This window comes from Rhinolophus hipposideros, assembly GCF_964194185.1.
Source record: "Rhinolophus hipposideros genome assembly, chromosome: 16".
NCBI classification, from domain to species: Eukaryota; Metazoa; Chordata; class Mammalia; order Chiroptera; family Rhinolophidae; genus Rhinolophus; species Rhinolophus hipposideros.
The window spans coordinates 48,704,991-48,728,286 of NC_138062.1; the positions used below are offsets into that span (position 1 = coordinate 48,704,991).

At 50.0% G+C, this 23,296-nt stretch overlaps 1 protein-coding gene across 4 annotated transcripts; it reads left to right on the forward strand.

Annotated features, from left to right (window-relative positions):
- Positions 1-395: 395 nt before the first annotated feature.
- On the forward strand, positions 396-21,888 carry TPM4 (tropomyosin 4). Of its 4 annotated transcripts, none has more exons than XM_081076352.1 (9): positions 396-716; positions 5,617-5,742; positions 9,915-10,048; positions 12,536-12,653; positions 13,213-13,283; positions 14,230-14,305; positions 16,294-16,356; positions 16,439-16,508; positions 17,519-17,774. In XM_081076352.1, the coding sequence occupies exons 1-9, from the start codon at positions 603-605 to the stop codon at positions 17,599-17,601; spliced, it is 855 nt and encodes a 284-aa protein (XP_080932478.1). In that variant the 5' UTR covers positions 396-602; the 3' UTR covers positions 17,602-17,774. The 4 variants fall into 4 exon arrangements, with proteins under 4 accessions (XP_080932478.1, XP_080932477.1, XP_080932480.1 ...); XM_081076351.1 differs by lacking the exon at positions 17,519-17,774 and adding an exon at positions 20,566-21,888 and having other exon boundaries at positions 430-716; XM_081076354.1 differs by lacking the exons at positions 396-716; positions 5,617-5,742; positions 17,519-17,774 and adding exons at positions 5,965-6,249; positions 20,566-21,888.
- Positions 21,889-23,296: the final 1,408 nt, after the last annotated feature.

Consider the following 23,296-nt stretch of genomic DNA (forward strand, 5'->3'; position numbering starts at 1 on the left):
AGACAGAGAGATGGAGAGAGACAGAAACAGTCACCAAAACAGAGACAGAGGGAGAAGATGGTGAGACAGACACTCCAGAAAGAGGTCCCTGTGGCCATAGCAAGAAATGGGATGGGTCTGACCCCCAATTCCTGGAAGCAGAGCCCAGCGGGGAGGAGAAGGGAGGACAGGAGTCTCGCCAGCCCCCCACACTCCTACTCTGCAGCCCCCTCCTGCCTCCCAAGCAGAGATGGGGAAATCGAGGCCAGCCAGCAGGCAGCAGGGGTCCTCTGGGCCCCGCGCTGTGCCGCTGGCTCACTTAGGACCTGTGTCACCAGGTTAAAAATGGAAACGGGTCGGACCTTTTTTTTTTCCTTTGAGAAAATCCTAGGCCCAAATAAGGCATGGGCTGCGGGGCGGACGGTGAGCTGGCCAAGGCCTCCTGAGCGAGCGAGTGGCGGCTGGCCCAGCCAGCCTGGGCTTGGGCCTCCTCCAAGACTCGCCCAGGCAGGGCGGCACACCCTTGGGAGGCTATAAGGGCCTCTCCCCCCCGCCCTGCTGCTCACTTGACAAAGCCGCAGACCCCAGCACAGACCCCGCCGCCCAGCCCTGTCTGCCCAGCCATGGAGGCCATCAAGAAAAAGATGCAAATGCTGAAACTGGACAAGGAGAACGCCATCGACCGGGCCGAGCAGGCTGAGTCGGATAAGAAAGCTGCTGAGGAGAAGTGCAAGCAGGTGAGGGCCGCCCATTGGGCCAGGCCGGCAAGGCTCTGGGCTGAGCGTGGGGGTCTCAGAAACCTTGCTACCTGGAAGTTGGGAAGGGGACAGAGGGTGGTGATGCTCCAGCTGAGAAAGAGCGAGGGGGCGTTGTTTTCCCTGGGGAGGTCCCTGGGCTGGAAGAGAGAGGGGTGACAGGACCCACCCAACATGGCCAGGGGGAGCCAAGCAAGTAAGAGAAAGATGGGACATGTGTGTGTGCTGGATGTGTGTGTGCAAATGGGGGAGTGTGTGTAGGTGTGTTGGGGTGAATGTATCCGTGTGGGTGTGTGTACTGGATGTGCTGGTTGGGATATCCTGTGGTGTGTGTGTGTGTCTAAGTGTATTTGTGTGTGTGTGAGCATTTCTGTGGGCACATGTGTTTTGTGTGTGTGTGTTTCTGCTGGAGAGTGTGGAGGGGTGGCTGTGAGAATGAGTGTGTGAGGGGAGAGGTATGAGTGTGTGGCTGTTGGAAAGCGGGTGTGAAAGAGTGTGGATGTGTTTGTGAGTCCATGTGTGTCATGGTGGTATCAGCGTGGTGTTGTGTGTATGGGGAGAGGCTGGCTGTGTGCACTTGTGCAAAAGGTGGCATGGCTCACGGAATATGCGAGTGTCAGGGTGAGTTTGTGTGTGTCTTGAGGTGACTATATTGGTGTTGGCCTGTGTGTGCTTGGTGTGTGCTCTTTGGTGTGTGTGTGTGTGTGTGCCTGCTGAGATGAGGGTGGCGACACAGAGCTGTATGTGTATGTGGGTGACCCTATGTGACTGTGAGCCTGTGGGTCCCCACTGGTGACTGCCCTGGGAGGGTGGCCAAGTGTGGGTGTGTGGTGGGGCCAGCTGTGACTGGCGGCAGAGGCAGCTGGGTGAGGGTCTGGAGATTGGGATGAGTGGAGAATCTCAATGAGGCTCTGCCTCTCTGGGGTGCTCCTGCTGTCCCTACCGTAAACCTGGCAGGGCCGCCGTGGCAGGCAGAGGCCTTGGACCCAGAGCTTTAGAGATGAGAGTCTCAGGAGTCAGACAATATGGGTACATTGGGGAGCTAATAGAAGGGCAGTGGCAGAGGTGTGGGCTCGGCATTCCCAAGACCATGGCTTCGGGCAGAGCAGAAGTCAGTTTTCTGGTTCTGCCAGAGCAGCCAGTGGCAAGAGGGAAGGAGGTCCTGCCCCTTCCATAGTGCCCTGCCCCCCACAGGGCTCATCCATAGCACCCCCCAGGTTAACCATTAAGCCCTTGGTAGCTTTCAGGGTCTCAAATAAGCCCCGGAGCCGCCCATGATAGTGACACAATGACAGCCCTGCCCAGCCTGGGCGCCAGGCCAGCTTGGCAGGTAAAAGCACAGGCTCTGAGCTCAGACTGGCCCCGTTGGCAGCTTGGTCACTGAGCACCCTGAAACGAACACCTGCACCTCTCTGTGCCTCTGTGGCCTCAGGTATGAATTGGGGAAGCGACAGTAGTGCCTCCCTCGCTACCATGAGGACTAGAGGTGAATGTGCAGGTGGAGCCCTTGTCCCCACACCTGGCACAAAGTAAGAGCTCCATAAATGAGAGGTTTTTTCCTACGCTGTCCTACTTCCCCTTTGGGCTTCCATCCCCCATGTCCTGGGGTTGCCCCGAGTGCCTATGACACATCCGCATAGGCCAGCTCCACCCCAGTGTTCCCTGGCACGTATGCCCCCCCTTCCCTCCCTATGCTCCTCCCTCGCAAACACAGACACCCATCCTATGCTGGCCCTGAGCTGCCGGCTTCCATCCATCATTCAGCCCTCACCATGAGGGGCTTAGTTAGGGAGTCAGAAAAAAAAAACGATAGCTCCTATTTTCACTAAGGTGTGAGTGACAGATGTCGTGCACTCTACGAAGGCAGACACAAGTTCAAAAGGGAAGGTTCCCAAAGCCTCCAGCCAACTGGGGGGCCAAGGAAGAAGGGACAGATTCTCTGGGCTTCAGCTGGATTTTCATTCTGTTCTTTTTTTCACACAAAGCCTCCTACTGGGGTGGATTTGTGCTCAAATCTAGGCTGGACTGTTTTCTAGCTTTGTGACTCAGGGCGTGTTGCTACACAGCCTCTCAGCCCTCAGTGTTCTAATCTGAGGAATGGAGCAAACAATGCCTTCTGATGGCCAGGCATAGGACCCAAGACCCCAGAGGTCCCCAGCAAATGCAGAGCTTCATGGGGCCCATGGCTAGTCCTGTCTGGGAACAGAGGCAGGAGGCAATGAGGGACTGACTCAACTTACCCAGAGTGCCTTATGCTTCAGAGGAGACCAGAGAGTGTGGGTCTTGGGATCAGCCTGACTCTCAGGGACCCTGTAGAAAGGTCCCGATTCCGGGCCCCATCTGTCCAGTGTGGGAACAGGACTTAGAGATCCACCCTGCCTGTTTCCTGCCCACTCTCCGCCCAGGGCAGTGACATCCGCCACAACTGGTCTTTGACCCCACATCCTGTCTCAGCCCTACCCAAAGGCCCCATTTACAGGGACTAAGGTGTGCAGTCCATGACCCTCCCAGCTATTTTATAGGCAGGGAAACTGAGGCCCAGAGAAGGAAGTGACTTGTCTGAGACGCCCCAGAGCCAGGGCAAGGCTCTGCCCACCCAGCAAGATGTCATACACAAGCACATGCTTTGTGTGTGGAATTCAGAGGGAAAGAAACCAATTTGTGTCAGTCTTATTTATTTTTCATATGGGATCCAATGACTGAAGGGTTTAGGTTTGTGGCATTGATTCATTCTGAGGACTTCCATGGTGAGTGTTGGGCCTAGCCCATGCCGGGCTATGCTGGGGCTCAGGGTGACCTTAGCCCCTGGCCGGACTCCCAAGAAGCCCCAGGCTGTGGGAGACAGAGCCAAACATGGAGAGATTCCCCCTGCCTCCACAGTCAGGGCTAGGTGAGGGATGGACAGGGCCTGGAAGGTCCAAGGGGAGTGGCAAGGGCTCTGGCCAGGGCAAACTGCCCAGGGGAGGGGGCACTGGGGGTGAGTGTGGAGGGTCAGTGGGAGGAGGGTGTGCTGGGCAGTGGGTATAGCATAGCCAGCGGTCAAGCGAACCAGCTTCAGGTCAGTCTGACAAGGGTTCAAATCCCCTATCTGAATGGTCTGGGGCAAGCCCCTTCCTCATCTGGGGTCTCAGCTTACACTTCTGAAACATGGGCCTTCAGTAATAGGCTTGGCACATTCTAAATGCTTCATAGCCCCCTGCCCACTTTATCCTAGTCTCCACCCATTGTCCAAACGTTGCCAGAAAAAGTTGTCAAAACCCCAGTCATCTTTGTACCCGATGGAGTGCTCATAGACCACTATGTCAAGGCCTCCATTTTGCAGAAGAGGTATTGAGGCTAGGAAAGGGGACAAGGGTCATACAGCTGGGGTTTGGAGTCAGGCTTCTGGGCTCCTTGCCCAGACGTCAAGGTCAGGTCCATAGACCCTGATTTAGGCCTGAGCTGCTGCTACCCTCTCCCTCCTCAAACCCCCCCCCCCACCCGCTTTGCATTCCCCAGCTCAGTGTGGGACACTCAGGAGCCCCTGGATGGGAGACTGGGTGATATCACCATGGGACAGGGGCCCTTCTAAGAATTTGCACTTTTAAGAACACACACACACACATTTTGCACATCATCTCAGGGGTGACCTAGATCAGATTCAAGCTTGATATAGAAGCCGCAGGCACAGTCGCTTTTATAACATACTCTCTTTGGGAAGGGAGAGAAGTAAGTCAGAGAGGGATGCAGGAAAGCAGGCCTGGCAGGAGGGCCTGTTTAGAAGTGGGTTCGAATTCTTGTGCTGTGTGACCTGGGGAAAGTTCGTCTATCTCTCTGGGCTTCCTGCTATGACGAGGAAGTGGGAGGATGAAGTAAGGCCAAGTGGAAGCTGCCTGCCCACGCTGGGAGCATGGACAGGATCAGGGCTCAAACCACCAAAGACATACGAATAAGTCAGATCAAAGCATGAGTTGGACTGACCACCCCAGCCCAGAATGAGAGGCGAGGGAGGGAGATACAAACTGTATGTGGCAGAGGCTTCCTGAGCTGACCCTTAACTGATGTGCTGGGGAGCAATAAAGATGGGGAGAAGAAGGGGTATGTGGTTTGTATCCCATAGACCTGAGTTTCTCAAATTGGGGATGCAAAAAGGGGGGCAAGACTCTCAGGATAAACAAAGATGACTCAAAATTTGGGAAAAGTAGGGGACATTTTTATTAAAATGAATACAAGCCAGATGTCCAAGAATTTAAAAGATTTAACCTGAGCCTCAGAAGAAAGTGGACTTTGAGGGGTAGCTCTCTTTTAGCCAAGCCTCCAAAGTAGAGGAATATTGGGGGTCTGAGTCCTTTAATCCTTCAGGGTATTTTTGTGAGATAGTCTGAGAACTACTCTCTTGGGCAATGGGAAGCCATAGCAGGTTCTAGGCGGGGGGAGGACAAACATACACTTGGAAAGGTTCTCTGGCTGCCAGTTTCAGGGGCGCAGAACTAGAGGGAGATAGCCTGGGGGCAGAGGGATGGTCTAAGCCTAGAGTCTGGGACTCCCCCTTTTAGTTTAACCCAGATCACGGGGAGGCTGCGCCCCTGCAACTGGGATGCAAAACTGAATGTGTGTTTCCGAGAAACATGTCAGGACTCGTTTCCCCAAAGCTATGTGTGCCCTACTCCCCAAGAGTATTGGGGGACCTTCAGAAACATAAGCACAGCTCGTCCCAGGACTAGCTAAGGATGTGAAAACCGTATTAACAGGTAGTAACTGAGCGGTGCAGTGTTGCTATTCCTGTCTTACAGGTGAGGAAACAGGCCGAGAGACAGAGGACCCTTGTGAATGCGGGGGGCGCCCCTGCAGCACGGGGACGTGGCCTCCAGACTGACGCGTCCCCCCCACCCCGTGTCCCCAGGTGGAGGAGGAGCTGACGCACCTCCAGAAGAAACTGAAGGGGACAGAGGACGAGCTGGACAAATACTCCGAGGACCTGAAGGACGCGCAGGAGAAGCTCGAGCTGACGGAGAAGAAGGCCTCGGACGTACGTGCGCTGGAGTGCGGGAGCCCGCGGCGGGGCCCGGCAGAAGCCTCGGGGAGGGAGGGGGGAAGAGGAGAAGGCGGAGAAGGAGGCGGTGCCTCCCGGCGCTTTCTCCAAATAAGTCCCGAAAAGGGGCACTTTCCAGCAGCTGCGGCCAGCGGTGCCGACGTCAGGCCCTCCCCCAGTGGTGCTGACGTCGGCGGCCGGGCCCGGTGACCTCATCGCCCCGACGGCGGCCGGGCCGGGGGCGGGGAGGGGCGGGGGCGGCCCCGGCGCAGGCAAAGGCTCGGGGGCCCGGGCGCGGCTGCTGCAGCTCTCGCCGGAGCCGAGTCCAGCCGAGCCCAGCGCCCGCTGCGTGCGCCCCCGCGCCTCTGCGCCATGGCCGGCCTCAACTCCCTGGAGGCGGTGAAACGCAAGATCCAGGCGCTGCAGCAGCAGGCGGACGAGGCGGAGGACCGCGCGCAGGGCCTGCAGCGGGAGCTGGATGGCGAGCGCGAGCGGCGCGAGAAAGTGAGAGCCGCGCCCAGGACCCCCGCCCCGGCCCCGCGCGCCCCCCGGCCTGGCCTGGCCCCCGGGCCCGCGCGCCCCCGCCGCGCGCACTGCCCGGTTCGGCCCCGCGCGCCCTCCTTTCTTTCCTTCTCTCCGCGCGGTCGCTTCCCGCGCTCCCGCGCGCCGCCGCCGCTGTCCACCCCCCATTAGCCCGCCTTCGCGCCCTTGGGCCCACCGCTCCCGATCGCGGGCCCGCACCCCCTCCCGCTCCGGGCTGGTTGCGGAGACCCCTTCCTCCACAGCCCTCCTCCTTCTCGGGTCTGGGACGGGGGAGGGGGTACCGCAGCCGGGTCGGGCGGGGCCAGCCGCGCGGGAAATGGGGGGATGGGGCAGAGGGGTGGGCGATTCCGGAGGGGGTGAGGGGGAGGGGGCACCGCACAGCTACCGACTCGAGGCTGGGGCCGGGGTCCGGAGCCGGAGGACCTGCGGCTGCACCTAGGAGCGGGGAGTGAGAGGTGGAAACGAGCATCCATTGTCTAGGGTTGAACTGGCCGACTTGCCTTGGTGCGGGGGAGGGGGTTGCGTCGCACTTTCTCGCTCTTCTGCGGCTTCCCGGCTCTCGCTAAACTTTCCCAGCTGTTCCCAGGGGCGCGGCGGCGACGTGTCTGCTCCCGGCGAGGGGCGGAAGTTCAGCCCTGAGCCGCCGGCCTTAAGCTTCCCAGCTGGTCCCTACGGGAACCAGCGCCGCGAAAGGGACCCCGCCTTCCTCCAGGAGACCCTCGGAGTGTTAGCGCGGGTCCCTCGATCCCCCGGGTCGCTGTGTGCCTCCTCTGCACGTCTCGGGGGCTGAATGAGAAGGGGGCCTCGCTGCCCTCTCTCCATTCCCTGACTGTCCGTAGGGATGGGACAGATGGTGGCAACCTCTGGGGCTGGGGAGAGATCTGGATTGGTACTTAACCCCTAGGAGGAGTCTCCCCATCTGTAAAGTAGGGGTGATAATAATGGCCACTCTAGGGCCGCTAGGAGAGTTCCAGGAGTAAAACCTCCCGTCATGGTATCTGGCAAATAGTAGTGTTCGATTTTATTTAATGGGGGTAAGGGGGACAAACACATAAGGCTGATTTGCATCCCGGGGGTCTCTGGGGAGCATGGCAGGGAAACAGCCATCCAGTGGGGCTTCAAAATGGAGGTTGAGCAGAGTCTTATGGAATAAATTCGAGTTTTCTAGGACAGGACACTTGGTTGTACGAAGACTCAAAGGCAAGAAAGTTGGGGGAGAGGGTAGAAGCCTAGGGATCCTGAAAGCTGGGTAGGATCCCAGAAATGAAGGAGATGCCCGGCCAGGTGGAATTGCTATGGGTATGGACAGGTCTGGCCCCAGACTGCTTTGGGTTTGGCCTAAGTCACAGCCTTTAATTCTGTAAGGGCTGCTCTGACCCCCATGTAAGCCTCCAACAGTAGCTGGTTTGGCCTCTTTGGCGCACGTAACCCTCCCTCTGATCTCATCCCAAGTCATCTCACTGGAGGACAATTACTTCTGCTTAAAAATGGCCCTCAGCTGTGAGCCAAGACAGGAGTGGGATAATCCAGTTGGGAGGAGAGTGTTTTTGGAAAGTTGCAGACTTCTTTTAAAAAGTTTGCTTTTCAAAGTATGCTTCTCTTGATTAGGAGGGAGAAAGCCTGAAGAAGGTTCCCGGGCAAAGGAATGGAGCCCAGAGGGGAGGGGGGAAACCCTTTCTCAGTCCCTTGTAGAGAAGGCCAAGAGCGGCGTGTGGCAGACTTCTGGGGCTGCCTTCGACAGCTGGTTTCATTTAGATTTTTGTGTGATTAACCGACATCTTCCTGTTCCTTTGCCACATGTATCTAGCAAGCCTCTTTTACCTTATAAGGGAAATCCTTTGTAGAGTGTAGAAGCTTTGATTGCAGGAAGGGGTGGAGCCCAGAATGACTAGCAGTGACTAGCAGTTTTTCAAAAATACATATATATGTCATAGATGAATGCATCTCAGAGCTCTTTCGATTCAAGATAGCTGAAAATGTGCCGAAAGAGTGGTTGTCAGGATTCGGACTCCCCCACATAAAAGCCGCTCACTTTCTCTCTTTTTTGAAAAGCTATCTCCTAAATCAAACACCTCTGTATGGTCTTAAAAATCTATTTGTTGACTGCTGACAGGTGTGGAGTTTCTTGTTGGGGTGATGAAAATATTCTGGAATTGGTGGTGTTGGTTGCACAATTTTGTGAATGTACTTAAAAAACATTGGGGAGAAATTCAGTTCCTGCCCCAGTTGCTGGAGTAGAGTTAAGATTCATGTAATTTAAAAAGAATAAAAGGCACTCATTGGAAGGAGTGGGTGATGTTTCTTAAAAGAGTTCATCAGTGGTTTTTAATGGATTTTTTCAAACTGGTGTTTCAGAGGAGGCTGCCATAACAAACACTTGTGGGAGCTTCTCCATCTGCTGCTAGGACTCGAGCTGAGAAAAGTTGCCTGATTCTCTGTATTTTTCAGCAACTCTGACCTCATTCTATTATTCCTTTTTTTTTTTTCCTATGGAAAGGAGCAGAAGGAGCAGTTTCCCACTTTTACAGCCTGCCCCCATTCAGAGATTTTTTTTTTTTTTTTGACTTGAAGAAGCCAGTGTAGTTTTACCTGGGCCTTCACTTCTCCCCTTGGTTCACCCATTCTCAATATCCCTTCCTGAATGTGCCTGGCCTCCAAGCCCTGCAGGATTCAGGGCGCAGGTTCAGCGAGGGAAGAACCCTGGACTGGGGCACAAGAGGCCTTCCTTACCAACTCTGTGACACTGAACAGGACAACTTCGCCTTACTGGGCCTCAGTTTGCCCATCTGTAAAATGGGTGCGATATGAGAGGATTAAATGAGGCGAAATCCTGGCCATAAGAGCTGCCCTATAGTGGGACTTCCACGTGCCAGGTGCAACACCTCACCCTTCAATGACAGTCCTCGCAGTGGTGTGTGTGTAAAGTAACCAGGACAGGGAGGCTTAGCGTGGTGAAGCAACCAGCCCAACGTCCCATGGCTACAAACTGACAAAGCAAGCCAGCGATTTTTATTCTGGAGTTTTTGCTTTTATGCACCACATTATCGTCCTGGAAAAGCCAGTAACACTGTTCAGACATCTCCTCCATGCCTGTAACCAAGATTTCTTTCTTATATCTTTCTGTCTCATCATCTCTTGGCCAAACTTTGTTAAGCATGGGGGTTCCATCTGGGCTGCTTCCTTCCCCCAGTGTACGGCCACCATTTCACTGAAGGTTCCATATTCTTGGCATTTATCTTGCCAATGAGGTGACTGGGAGGAGACCTCATTATGTGACAGGGTGAGCCGGGTCACCGGTGGCCTTGTTCTCTAGGAATCCATGCAAGGAGAGGTCAGCACCGTCCTTTCAGCATACGGTATACTTGTCTGTCTTCCATGTTGACTTGACTTCCCATCCTATACTGGGACACATCGTTGAGTGGCAGGTGTTCACTGACGTTTTTGGGGAAGATCATACAGAAATTCACATTCTCCAAAAAAGAGTGAATTTTTTACTGCCCAGATTCCTGGGTGGGCTCTGGCAGGGGAGTTGTGTTAGCTGAGGGGAGGGCAGCGTGTGAATGGGGGACTTCCGCCGCTGGCTAGCCTGTTACCTCCTGACCTGGTTGCACCTCTGACCTCCTCAGGCTGAAGGGGATGTGGCAGCTCTCAATCGACGCATCCAGCTTGTTGAGGAGGAGTTGGACAGGGCTCAAGAACGACTGGCCACAGCCCTGCAGAAGCTGGAGGAAGCAGAAAAGGCTGCCGATGAGAGCGAGAGGTAAGGATGCTTTGAACCTAGTGGTGTTGGTGATGGCTTCTGGGAAATGGGGATCTAACTGGGTGGCTGACCTCGCATAGCTGTGGTGAGATGACGTGGAATGAACATGTACACATGCAGACAATGTGTGACAGCACCTTAGAAACTGTCCCACTGTGTGTAGAGAGGTGTTTGTTGTGGTGGTGGTGACGGAGAAAAACTCCCACCAGGCAGAGGAAGGCAGAAAATATGGGCAAATAAAACTGCAAGTGTGACTTGCAGAGCCTGAAAGCCACTGTGTGTCTCACCCATGTTTTCAAGACATCAACTTCCGGGGTGATGTGAGACGGGGGCAGATGAAAACTGGGAATGGACCATCTGCGTAGATGATTGTTAACAGTGCTGTTGGGCAGGCTTTGGGCGACTAAACAGTGACAGCAGTATGTCAGGGACATGTGCAAACTGACCCCATTGATGTACTTGCAGCTGACAGTGCCCCTTACCTGTGTGGCATGAAGGCTGCGTTTTGGGCCTCCAGCAAGGTGCTCCATCCTCGGGAGTGTGACAGTTCTCTGGCACAGTTCTCTCAGATTGTGATTCACAGAAGCAGCCATCTCCATGTGGTGGAAATGGGTTCCTTGTGTGGCAACGGTGTGGGTCAGGCCGGTGGTCATTGCATGTCTGCCACACAGTCCCACCAGCAATCTCACTTGACCCATCCCTCATGGCTGTCCAGGATGGACTCCTCCAGGGGATTCATTCCTGATTGTGCCATGGTGACTGCAAACCAGAGATTAAAAACCAACTGGGGAATTGTGGCGATCCACTCTGGGTGTTGCCCACGCAGGAAATTTCTTCCCATGCAGTAGGACAGTCTGTGCCAAGGGCACAGACCCCAGGGCAGGCTCTTAGTAGAGGGAAAGAGGGCAGCCACAGGGAAGAGTGAAGCCACGGTGCTCGTGGCTGGGTTAGCTGCTGCCCGTGTGCACTGTCAGACTAGCCTGGCCAGATGTCTCACTCCCAGGATGGCCCCCGGGCAAACCCCAAAAGCCTGGGAAGGCCCTCACTTGTACAATGTCACCAGAAGCTTTTGGTGACACCGTTGTTGGCAGCTGATTATTATTATTATTACTTTTGGTAAAAGGAATTCTATACCAAGGAGCTGGAGAATCTAGGTTTAAGTGCTTCCACGTACTACGTGGCCTTGGGCAAATCACTTTGATTTCTCCAGGGCCACAAAGGAGTTTCTATGCTTGCTCACCTGCTGATTTTGAGGCCTTGTACAGGTGCACAAGGTGTTGTGACAGTCAGTTGCGAATGATAGTGACAGCCCACGTGGAAATATTTACTAGACGACAGAAGTATGTGGTCCTCTGCTCTGGGCAGGCACAACACACATCGATACATTATCCTGGGTCAGCCTCTTCAGAGGTACTGATCTGACCTGGTCCTCTCCAAGCAGTGCAGACCAGAGTGAGCTCATCTCATGGTCAGCCAGCTGAGTTGTGCCAGACTTCGGATGGATCCACTTCAGGTTCTCCTCCTCCCTCACCTTGTAGGTACCTGTGTCTTACCTGGGCTTTCCACAGCAATTCACATGGTTTTGGTGTTCAGTCACTCCTGTTTCTGAAGCCCTCCAGTGGTTCCCTGTCCCCTCGGCATAAAACCCTTAGCATGTTATTCAAGTTCTTTGCCTGCGGTCTGGCCACCCTGACCTCCTGCCACGTAGTGTCATTCCACTGGGGCTTTTTTGTGTAGCTTCCTCACTGAAGAATAACTTTTCCCTTGTTCACTTGTGACCTCTCTTTTGGAAAGTGTTCCGTGACACATGCACACCCTCTCCCCCACTGCAGCAGAATTCATCTTTCCCATAGCCAAGATGGCCCAGACCTGTAATCACATGGTAGTAACAATTGGAGTACAAGTATACCATGTTACTACCGTGTTTCCCTGAAAATAAGGCCTAGCCGGACGATTAGCTCTAATGTGTCTTTTGGAGCAAAAGTTAACATAAGACCCAGTGTTGTTATGTTATGTTATGTTATGTGATGTTATGTTATGTGATGTTATGTTATGTTACGTTATACCCGGTCTTATATTATAGTAAAATAAGACCGAGTCTTATATTAATGTTTGCTCCAAAAGACGCATTAGAACTGATTGTCCAGCTAGGTCTGATTTTCGGGGAAACACGGTCATTAGAAGTGGTGTAGAATGGAAACCCGGGCTCTGGAGCCAGACCACCAGGTTTGGGTCCCAGCTCTGCACTTACTGTGTATGTAACCTTGACCTGCTCACTCAGCATGTCTGTGAAATGGGGTCAATGTACCTACTAACTACTTCATGGGGCGGTTGTGAAGTGTGAGGCACTTAGAGCAGTGCATGTGGGCAGCTCCACAGTTTCCTCTTTAGAGTCTGGTTCCCGGCAGATGTCCGGAATGTTTTTTAGATGCTCAGGTGTGTGATGAGGTGATGCTGTGTACGTAACAATCAGGTTACTCCTTGTAGAGGAATGAAGGTGATAGAAAACCGGGCCATGAAAGATGAGGAGAAGATGGAGATCCAGGAGTTGCAGCTCAAAGAGGCGAAGCACATTGCAGAGGAGGCCGACCGAAAATACGAGGAGGTGAGTGGGGCCGGCAGATGGTGGCAGCAGCAGGAAGTGGGGAGGAAACGGACGTGTGACAGGGAGACCCCAGGCCGCCCACAGGAAGCTCTCGGGTAGGTCAGCTGTCCATCTGCATCCACATCTGTTTTTCCAGAGACGCCATTTGGCTGGGAACTTGATCTTCCATGATGCCAAAAGGTCCTGGGGAATTCTGTGATGCTTGTCTGACTTGGTGGGGAAACCAACTGACCAGATCGCTTTTTGTCCTGCAGCTGTTTCAGCGCAGTTTGGCTAAAATTGGGAATCGTGGTCCCCGGCCGTGGGTCTTGCCAATAAGAGCTCAGTCCTCCTCCTCCCTGCCTCCATAGTCTCAGCTCTTCCTTCCTCTCTCCTGTCTGCCTCACTCCTGGGGCCCGAGAGAGAGGTTAGGTATCGTCCAGGACTGAGGGCAAGCAGCAGCAGAAAGCCCCACGCTGGTAGATAGTCTGGGCACGGCCTTGCTGTCTGTACCGGGAGGGCATCCAACTAGATGTGGCTGTTGCGGGTCAGTCTCTGACCATCCTTTCTGTCTCTGCAGGTAGCTCGTAAGTTGGTCATCCTGGAGGGCGAGCTGGAGAGGGCAGAGGAGCGTGCCGAGGTGTCTGAACTGTGAGTGGCAGAACAAGACTGAGCGGCCCAGCTCAGCTCCTGTGGCAGGCGGGAGGCAGTTGGTTGACACGGACCAGGGCATCTGTTCAAGCGGATGGGCATCTGGGACTCATTGCTCGGTCCCTCCTCTTGGCCTCTGGGGCTGAGAGAGAGAGATGGTGACTGTCTGTCCTTGCTGTGCACATGTTGACTCTTCCCACCAAGGTATTGGGAAGTGGGAGGGAGACAGCTGGTAGCAGAGACGCCCAGATGTCTCATTCTCCCAGAGAGGGTATCTCAGGAGGCTGTGCCCTCTTAGCAGAACACTGACCATGGAAGGCAGGCTGCTCCCCCCACACACACACACCCCACCCCCCAGTGTTTAAATGCTTTTCTCCTGATGTCATTATTTGGCCATGACACGTTTCTGGGGTAGGGGGGTGGGGTGAGAAGCCTGACCAGAATCCCACAAGCTCCAGAAAAACAAAACTCCTCTCCCTTGGGCCCTCCAGTGCCATGGAATATCCCGCATCCCACATCCCACAGCACTGAGAGGCATTCAGTTTCACAAATCCGTTCGGAGCTTGCTTCCTGGAGTGTCCGGTGTAAACTCTGGTTGCAGTCTCCCAGCCTCCTGCTCTCCATTTCATTGCCACACCTTCCGGAGTTGGAGTCGGCCTCATCAATCATAGATTCTGCAAGTCCCTGTTGCCTCAGACTTGGCAGGAGCCCAGGAGCATTCTACAAACCTTCCAAATATCCTCAGCCCGCCTGCCACGCCTTCGCCTGGCACGACAGGGTTTTGATAAGTACACAGCACTCAGCTCAGAAAAGGCCATTAACATTTTCCCCCGCATTCCTTGTGGGGGCCCCAGGCAGTGTCGTGCCCTTCTTTGGAAAACTGCTTTTAGGGGAATTGCCTGCTGTAAGGGAGGATAAGACACAAGCATCCTTTGTCTTTGTGCAGAAAATGTGGTGATCTGGAAGAAGAACTCAAGAATGTCACTAACAACCTGAAGTCGCTGGAGGCTGCCTCTGAAAAGGTTGGTTGGCTTGAGTTGGAGGGTGATTGGCTAGACTTGCTTCATTTCTTCCCCCAGGGTACACAGGAGCACGCTGGGGTGTTCAGCCACAGGAGCTTTGGTCCCCAGCAGCTGGGTTTTCCCCCACAGAAATAGGTGTTCGGTGGGTGGATTTCCCTCTTCTGTGGGGTCTTAGCACCGTATTTGATCTCCACTTTGTATGAGGGTGAAGGTGGAATGTGAGATTGGTGCCTAGTCAGGCTCCTCTGGGGGACATCTGAGCATAATCCTAGAAATACAGAGCTCTTTTCTCACTTAAATCCCCTGGTTCTGCCAAAATACCTTCTTGAAGATCATGCAGCAGATATCAGAGGTGGAATTGGGCTTTTTACGTTGAAACGGTACCCAGAGCAGTCACTACAGGATAGAGTCACATTAGGAGTCTTCCATGCCTCATCCCGAATTCTCCATCCTCATCTCTTCCTCACGCCCTCCTCCTACTGCCCTCCAGTTGCATTGAACTTCAGTTTCCCAAACATTCCGTGTCCTCTCGTCACCTCCAGTTCTTTGAACCTGCTCTCCACTGCAACCTGGAGTGACCTTTCCTTTTCTCTTTGTTTGATAAACTCCTATTCATGTTTTAGGCCTCAGCTTAACCCTTTTGCTGCAATGGTTGGATATATCCAAATGAGTATATCTGAAATTTTTATACATAAAAATAATGTCATTTATGTACAAAGCAGCTCAAATTGTTATTAAATGCATAAAATAATCAAAATATCAACTTTTTGTTTTTTTGGGGATTTCTGACACATTTTGGGGAAAAACTTTGAAATTAATTAACGCAACAAAATTAAGTAGCATTTCTGCTGAGAAGCCTTCCCTGATTGCTCATCTAGGTTAGGCGTTTCTCGGCTGCGTAACCCCACCTATGTCTTTTCCTATCATGATGGTTGATGATATTTATCATGATTACTCAATTGCATGTCTTTCTTGCTACATGCACTTTCTTGTACACTTTAAGGACAGGGTCCATATCTGACTTGTTAAGAGATGTATCATTAGTCCTAGCCTTGTGCCTGGCTTATATTTGATACTAGAATATTTGATGAATAAATACGGTCCAGGTTTTCCCACAGTACCGTATGGCCTCTGCTCCTGTGAGAGCTCAGAGCTGAGTGGAAGAGACTGACAAGAGAACACGGTGCTTTGGGACTTCAACAGAGGGACCTTGGAAAGCTAGGAAAGGTGTCATGAGACAGTGACCTTTAAAAAGGCATGATGATGGCCAGGAGCTCAAATTCCAGAGTCAAGTTCCAGCCGAGGCTTGGTCACTTGATAGCCATATGACCCTAAACACATTTCCTAACTCTTTACTCATCTGTAAAATGGGATTGAGAGTCTCTCTAGCAACATAGCGAGCAGTTGATAAATGTTAGCTCATATTAATCCGAGGTGAGCCTTGAAAGACATACGTAATTTCTTTTTAAAAAAAAAACACAAAACATTTATTAAAACAGTACAAAATCATTTTTTATTTCGTGAAGAAAAACTTTTTTATTAGTTCAGGTGACACATAATCCTGACAGGGAGTAATGGGGAAAGGAACATTCTGCCTTGGAAGACCCCAACACAGACAAGGGCTGGGAGACCAGAGGGTAAACAGAACCTATTGATGTGACTTGGGGAAGTTGGCAGGAAATGGGGTGGAAGCATGGATGTGGAGGACCTTGAGCAGCATGTATTTCCATTCAATCATCGGCCCACCTACCTCACACTTTATCTCAAGTTATCCACTCAGGCCTTTGGATCAGTACCGTCTCAGAGGGATCACCCAAAGATTCTGAGTTTTGCACACATTTCTTCTGCCTGGAAAGGTGCCTGCCTCTACTTTGCTTCTTAGGCATGTTCAAGCACACGCTTTTCTCCAAGGAGCAAGGAACTGGTGTTCTTTGATGCTTTGCTTTTGTCTTCTTTTTTTAAAAGCAGTGTTTTGGTTTCTCCCACAGTATTCTGAAAAGGAGGATAAATATGAAGAAGAAATTAAACTTCTGTCTGACAAACTGAAAGAGGTGAGTGATCACACCCAGCTGGTCAGGTTTCTCCTGGGGCTGGTCTTGAAACAATCATAGCGACTCCTGTCTTTTTCTTTAGGCTGAGACCCGTGCTGAATTTGCAGAGAGAACGGTTGCAAAACTGGAAAAGACGATTGACGACCTGGAAGGTACGAAATTACCATGAATTATGTTTACTCTGCCTCCCCCATCAGACACATCCACAGAGAGTTGCGAGAGATGTGTGTAGAGGCTGGGTTTGGCTTTGTTTGCCTTAGGATAGTAAAGTGCGTTGTGACGTCACACCTGGAAGTCTGGAGCACTGGAATTGGATAGTGCAAATCAGACTCAGATTCGGGTTGCTATTTTTTGAGAAGTAAATTGTCTCTGGTTAATTAGCTCCACATGTGAGTACAGAGACAGACAAATATGGCTGATTTAAAAAAAAAAATCTTTAGAATTACCTTCTATTTCCTCATTTCCGAGAGATGCCTTGCATTGTTTAGATGCCTTGCATTTTTTACAGAAGCTCTCTCCCAGAGAGCTCAGCGCTTATCACCAGATGAGAAAACGGAAATATAGAGAATGTAGAGACTAAATAAAGACTCCAGTCTGCAAGCCTGGTGCCCACTGATCCCAGAATTTCTTGTAGAGTTCCAACTTTTTATAAAAATTCTGTCCCGTTTATTTTCATGAAATAATTCGGGAATTGCAGGTCTTGGGTTTCATATGGAATCTCTCAAGCTGCCTATTCCACCCAGAAAGGGTGCAAAATTCTCAGATCACATGTCCCGTGTTTGGTCTGGGAAGTGAGTTTTCCATATAAGGGGAATGCCCCTGGTCCAAAGTATAACCTTTGAACCAGGTGACATCATTGAAAATCAGAAACAACGCAGGGTAGGAAACTGGTTAGGAAAAGCTCTGTGCATTTCCTGCCGCCGTTCCTAAAGATTCATTATGTCTAATCCCCTGTAGAACCTCAAACCACTTAGAAATCACTGTCGATCTTTTGTTTTCTCATTTGTTTTCGATAGGACACAACTTCCTCTTAGTTCATGCTTTGTTTTCTCACTTTTTTTTCTTCCTTTCATTGCTCATCTGTGGCACACCATTCCGACCCTCGTGTTCTCTCCCCTGTACCTCTTCTTCCGAACTCTCCCCGGGGACCTCCGCCCTCTAGACGAGTTGTACGCTCAGAAGCTCAAGTACAAGGCTATCAGCGAAGAGCTAGACCATGCTCTCAACGACATGACCTCTCTCTGAGAGGCAGCAGGGGTGCTGCCCTCTGTCCTAGCAATACTGACGTCTGCCTTCTCACTGTGGTGCCTACGTTCCGTGGGCTTCTAGAAGCTCCCGTTTCCTGCCTCCTGGTTTGATCCTTCCAGCTGCCTTCTGCTGTGTCTGTGACCAAAATAAAAACAGGCGGTCCTCATCTTCATGCCCTCTCATTCTCATTTTCTCCACTTGCCGCTTTTGAGCCCTAGTAGCAATGATGCCCTTGACAGTGGCTGCAACAGAAAGTGGGTGGTTCAAATGGAGAGCTCGTTTCAGAAAGAAAATTATGCCCACGCGATTCTTTTCTGATGACGTGAAAACAAAAGCTAGTCTGGCACTAGCTCTCAGACGCGGGGTTAGCTAACTGTATATGACACCAGTAGCGGGTTTTCCTTAAATAGGAATTGTTTTGAGTGCAGATTCACCCACCTTCTTAAGCAGCTTCATAGCATTGGCAGAACTTGCAGAAACCAGCAGGCTTGTGTCTAAAATAAAGCTACCCTTGAATGGGGTTTGCTCTACGGATTCAAACAGCGGCAGTGGCATTTTGGTCTCTTGATCCTCCTTTTCGCCATTTGTTTCTTTGTGTTACACTCGGAAAATGGTGTCTGGGATTCCCTACGTCTTCACTGTTCATGAAACATCTAACCACCTCTCTGTCCTGAGAGGAGGTTCACTCATGAAGCTCACCTCTCTATACCTTGGCCTTAGAAAACTACCCTACACGGAATTAAACAGCATTAGATGGAAAGGGAGTGGAAGCTGCTAGAATGCCAGAGAAAGGAGGCAAAGTGATCCTTTCCTGAGTTCCAGTTGCCTGAGACACTAAATGAACATTTACCTCCCCTCATACTTGAAATTAACTAGTACCAGGAGCCTTGCTTTGGTTGAGGAAGAGCTCATAAAGTTAGCCTGTGGGTGTTCAAAAGTCATGGTTATAGTGACCAAAAGCTCATAGGTTTTTCCAAGAGAGTCCAAATTTTAAACAGTCTTCCCCTGCGCCCCACTACGACCACCTCAGATTGTCCCAGAAACACTGACATGTGGATATCCCAGCCACACCTTCCAGACTGCCCCTTGAACCTGAAAATGGCATGAAAATCTCCAGTTAGAATCATCAATTTTGGGTCCCTGTAGCTTTTCATTCCTTATCCTGTAATTTTTTTATTCAGGTGGGAATCTGTCCCGATTCTTTTTTATATTCATTGCTCCAAAATACACTTCCCCTAAACAACCTACACCCTTTCACACGCAGCCTCTCCCTGTTCCTAACTGCCACCCACTGGGAGCTTCTGCACACACCGCTCCCCTCACACACTGCCATACATCCATCCCTGGAAATATTACAGACTGTGTGGGGGTGGATGTTTTCTGTTCGCTCTGTGTATTCCTGGTATTTTTCCAGACATTTGTATAGCCTCCACTCTTTGAAAACAACTGTAGCCCTGCCTCTCCAGTCATTCTGCTTAACTAAGCACCTAAGTAGAACTTGATTGACAAGAGATTCGGGCAATGGGGATCTACTACGACCTGTTGACAGTCCATGGGTCTGTCACGATTCTCAAGGGCAAATAACACTTTCAGGGAAAGTTATTTTATCTCAGACCTAATAACAAAGCAGATGCCAGGAATCTAGTGACAAGGTGAGGTCAGGATGTGTAGTTGGGATATCTGGGTTTAGATTCTAGCTCCACCACATAAGCTGTGTGTCCTTGAACAAGCCATTGAGCTGCAAAATAAAGGTGGCATCTCAGCTATTGCAAGGATTAAATGAGATAGTGGAGAAATTGGCTCACACATAGTAGGCACTCAATGACCATATGTCTTTCCAGACTGAACAGGCCTGGGTCGCTGATGGAATCCTCCCAGATTAGAGTGGCTTGATTTTCTTTTTTTTTAAGTGCCTCATCAAATGAAAGGTTCAGTACTTGGAGTCGAAAGGCTGCTCTCTTGTGCAGTCACTTTTTTTCTTTCTGAAAATTTCCAAGCTGATCCTATCACATTTTATAAGACAGTTTGCTTCCCTCCAGTATTTTAATGAGCCTTGGCCTACTCTCTTATCGGCCATCACTCATGGCAAACCAGTTCTCCCTTGTGCTCTGTCATGCATAGCTCTAAATGGCATCTTACTTTTTTTGTTTGTTTGTTTCATCAACTCAATCATTTAAAACATACCTATAGTTTGGCTTAAATCTCAGTCATGTTGCGTTTACCTGGGGTCTGATTACATTGCTATGGACACAGACACAGTAACACAATTACACCTGAGATTTCAACAGCCATTCCCAGAAGCACCAAAGGAAAGATGGATTACAGGATTACATTTTCCTCCCCAAAACTCAGGGACTAATTAGCTGGCACTAAGGGGAAACTGTATTAAGTCACCCATATCTAGGACTAAAATCTTATGTTTGTGTAGCACTTCATAAGTCCTGAAGCATTTCTCATTTCTCATAATAACCCCCATACCACACATTGGTATTGTTATCCCCATTTGACAGATGAGGAAACTGAGACCTAGAAAGGTTTAATGGCTTACTTCAGTAGCACAGCTGGGGCTTAAATCTAGGTGTTCTACCTCTAAAACCAGTATTGCCAGATTTAGCAGATTAAAATACAGGACGCCTAGTTAAATTTGAATTTCAGATAGGCACTGAATAATTTTTTGGCTTATCTCATGCAGCATTTGGGATATATCTACCATACTAAAATTTTATTTATCTGAAATTCAAATTTAATGAACACCCTGTATTTTATCCTGCTATCCTACTTGACTCCCAAATTTTGTACTTGATCTCTAGTATTCCATCGTGTTCTATTATAATTAAGATGCAAAGTACTTTCTCTGCTATGATTTTTGCTCTGGCAGTGAGTTTAGAAAACCTTTTTGCCCTTTAATAAATGTGCTTATTAATTTATTTTTCTCCCACTCTTTTATTTAATTCTCACCAGAAAAACTTGCCCAGGCCAAAGAAGAGAATGTGGGCTTACATCAGACACTGGATCAGACACTAAATGAACTTAATTGTATATAACCAAAACAGAAGAGTTGTTTCAACAGAAGCTCCAGACCTCAGTGTCTTTCTCTTCTCTTGTAAGAAGTTTCTTTTGTTACTGCATCTGCGCTTTGCTGGAAATGTCAAGCAAATTATGAATACATGACCAAATATTTTGTATCAGAGAAGCTTTGAGCACCAGTTAAATCTAATTCCTTCCTTTTTTTTTTTTTTTCTTCAAATGGCACCAGCTTTTTCAGCTCTATTTTTATCCTTAAATTGCATTTATCACTAAGGTAGGCAGGGTGTTTCCTATTGAACATAAAAGTCTCTTAAGACTGAGGGCATTGGGTTCCTGGGAGATTAGCCAACACCCCACTTTCAAAACACAGACTCCAATATCTAGTCACTGGTCAATTTAAAAGGTTGAAGAATAGAACCTCTGAGCCACCAGTGGACACACTACAGGAGGCCAGGGACCATCACATAAAAATGGGTGGGGGTTTTCCATCCAGAGCAAAAGGGGGGCGGTGCCATTGTGGGAAGTCATAAACCACAGATAGATTAACCTACTCACCCTGGCTTTTGTCCACATTCTACCATGCAGAGCAAACATCTGAGCAGTCAGCATGAGAATGCTGGGGAAATAGTCACAATACTCTGATAAGAAGCCATCCACTCAGCAGGAATGAATATGGTAGAATTTAGTTCATGGGAGCTATATCAAAAAGACTGGTCACCATCAATAATTTAGGAAAAGCATTTTTCTATTAATAAATATTGGTCAGAAAAGGCCTCTCTGGCGGCAGAGATAAAGTAACTGGCCTAACTTCATCTCCTCTGTACTTTAAGGAATGGTACATTGAAGATTTACGTGTCTAAGAATTTAATTCCTTCTTCAGGACCAAGTTAATAAAAGACCAGGAAACTCCTGATTAAACTGGATATGGAGTATTTTGTAGACAGGGCTGCACATGTTAGCTTTGTTATAGTCTCACTTTCTCGGTTAACATCTCAGAGCTGAAACATTCCATGTTCCCCAGAAGTGGGGGGAGGCCAGTTTACAATTCTGACTAAAAATCACCCTGCTTCTAGCTTATCCGACTCCTCTGCCCCTCACTATTTATTACACATCACACTACCCAGGAGATACACTAGCAAATTGTGCAATTGAATAGAACCCACACTTTTCATTTAGATTCTTGCAGCTGTATCATATGTAATACGTAGTATCACCTTTTCTACATTTTGGTCAAATAAATTTTTACATAAACTATAATTTGTGTGACTTTTAGAATGTGTGGAGACATAGAAGGCATTTTGGTTCATTGAATGGGATGCGGAGATAACTGCCACAGACGTAGCAAATTTTATTTATTGGCTTTATACCACAACTACATGATGTGAGGATTATGATCTCTTTATTACAGGTGAGAACACTTTGCCTCAGTAACTCAAAAGCTTTGTTATTCCCCAGTCCTGCTGAGCCAGGCTGTGAAGAATGAGTAAGGTTTTCATAGATTGAGACAGGAGCAGGAAAGATGGTCCCTGTTGCTTGAGTCAGGAAAGCATAGGCCTGCCTGGGGAAGGTCTTCTGTGTGTTGTGCATAGAAAGGAAAGAAATCCACGTTGATGAGAACCTTAATTTGGTCAGGAGTAGAAAGCCCCTGACATTAGGAAAACCCACTTAGCATTCATTTTCAGGAAGGGCTCTTAATAGAATGGAGGTAAAACTGGTGGCAGGAAAACCAGTGAGGAAGATGTTTCCATTAATCCAGGGAAGCGCTGGCCGTGGAATCCGCAGGAAGAAGTGATCTGCAGGAAGTCGTGTTAAGATTTAGCTGACTGGATGGTAGAGAACTTCAAAGTGTCAAAGGTGACTGCAGTTTCACTACCTGAATTGCTTTGGTATTTGCCTCAAGATCTGATATTGGGACAGGCGGGTAGGGAATCAAAAAGAGAAATGAAAGCCTTGAAGACATGGATGCAGTGCGCAAACAATATTTTGTTGCCGAGTACAACTGAAAACATTTCCTGCTATTGAACATTCAGCTGACACCGAGCTCGTTTAGATGGCAGTTGAGAATGTCAAAATACAATCTAAGTGCCTTACCATCATTACTGCGTTGAAGTTCTTTCTCCCTCCTGCCCACCCCCTTCCTTGGGCTGTAATCTAATCTCAGGAAATTGTGTTAGTCATCTTTGTGCCTCGGCTCTGAACACAAATATTCAGTGTTTATTCAACTAACGCGTCTGGGCTCCTTTGGAGTTCCCAGGCCCATGAGGTGGGGGTGGAGCGCCGGGTGAGGGTAGGACTGGGTTGTGAGGACCTGATCCTGCCCGCGGACCACGGATGGGTGTTGGGTGAGTGTTTTAGAATGGGCTGCAGGGTGGAATCCGGGTGAGAGAGTGACTGGGGAAGCCAGTGGAGAGATGTGATGATCTCATGGGTGATGGAAATAGGAAAGCAAGATCCAAGAGCTATTTAGAACCTCCTTGGCAACCAGGATGGGAGGGATGAAAGAAAAGGCTCCAAGACACCCGAGTTCAGTAGGAAGGTAGTTCGGGACCAGCTCGTGTGCGTCGAAAGACGTTGCCAACGCGCAGTGGTGGACACGTGATGAATTTGAAGTACCTTTGACAAATGCAAAGGCCGATGTCGAGAAAGTTAAGACATTGAGGGCGGG

Bases quoted from the DNA above. Each gene is read 5' to 3' on its own strand.
- TPM4 (XM_081076352.1), top strand. From the start codon at position 603: ATGGAGGCCATCAAGAAAAAGATGCAAATGCTGAAACTGGACAAGGAG. The intron at 5,743-9,914 runs GTACGTGCGCTG...TGACCTCCTCAG, and splicing joins CGGAGAAGAAGGCCTCGGAC to GCTGAAGGGGATGTGGCAGC. The intron at 16,357-16,438 runs GTGAGTGATCAC...CTTTTTCTTTAG, and splicing joins TGTCTGACAAACTGAAAGAG to GCTGAGACCCGTGCTGAATT.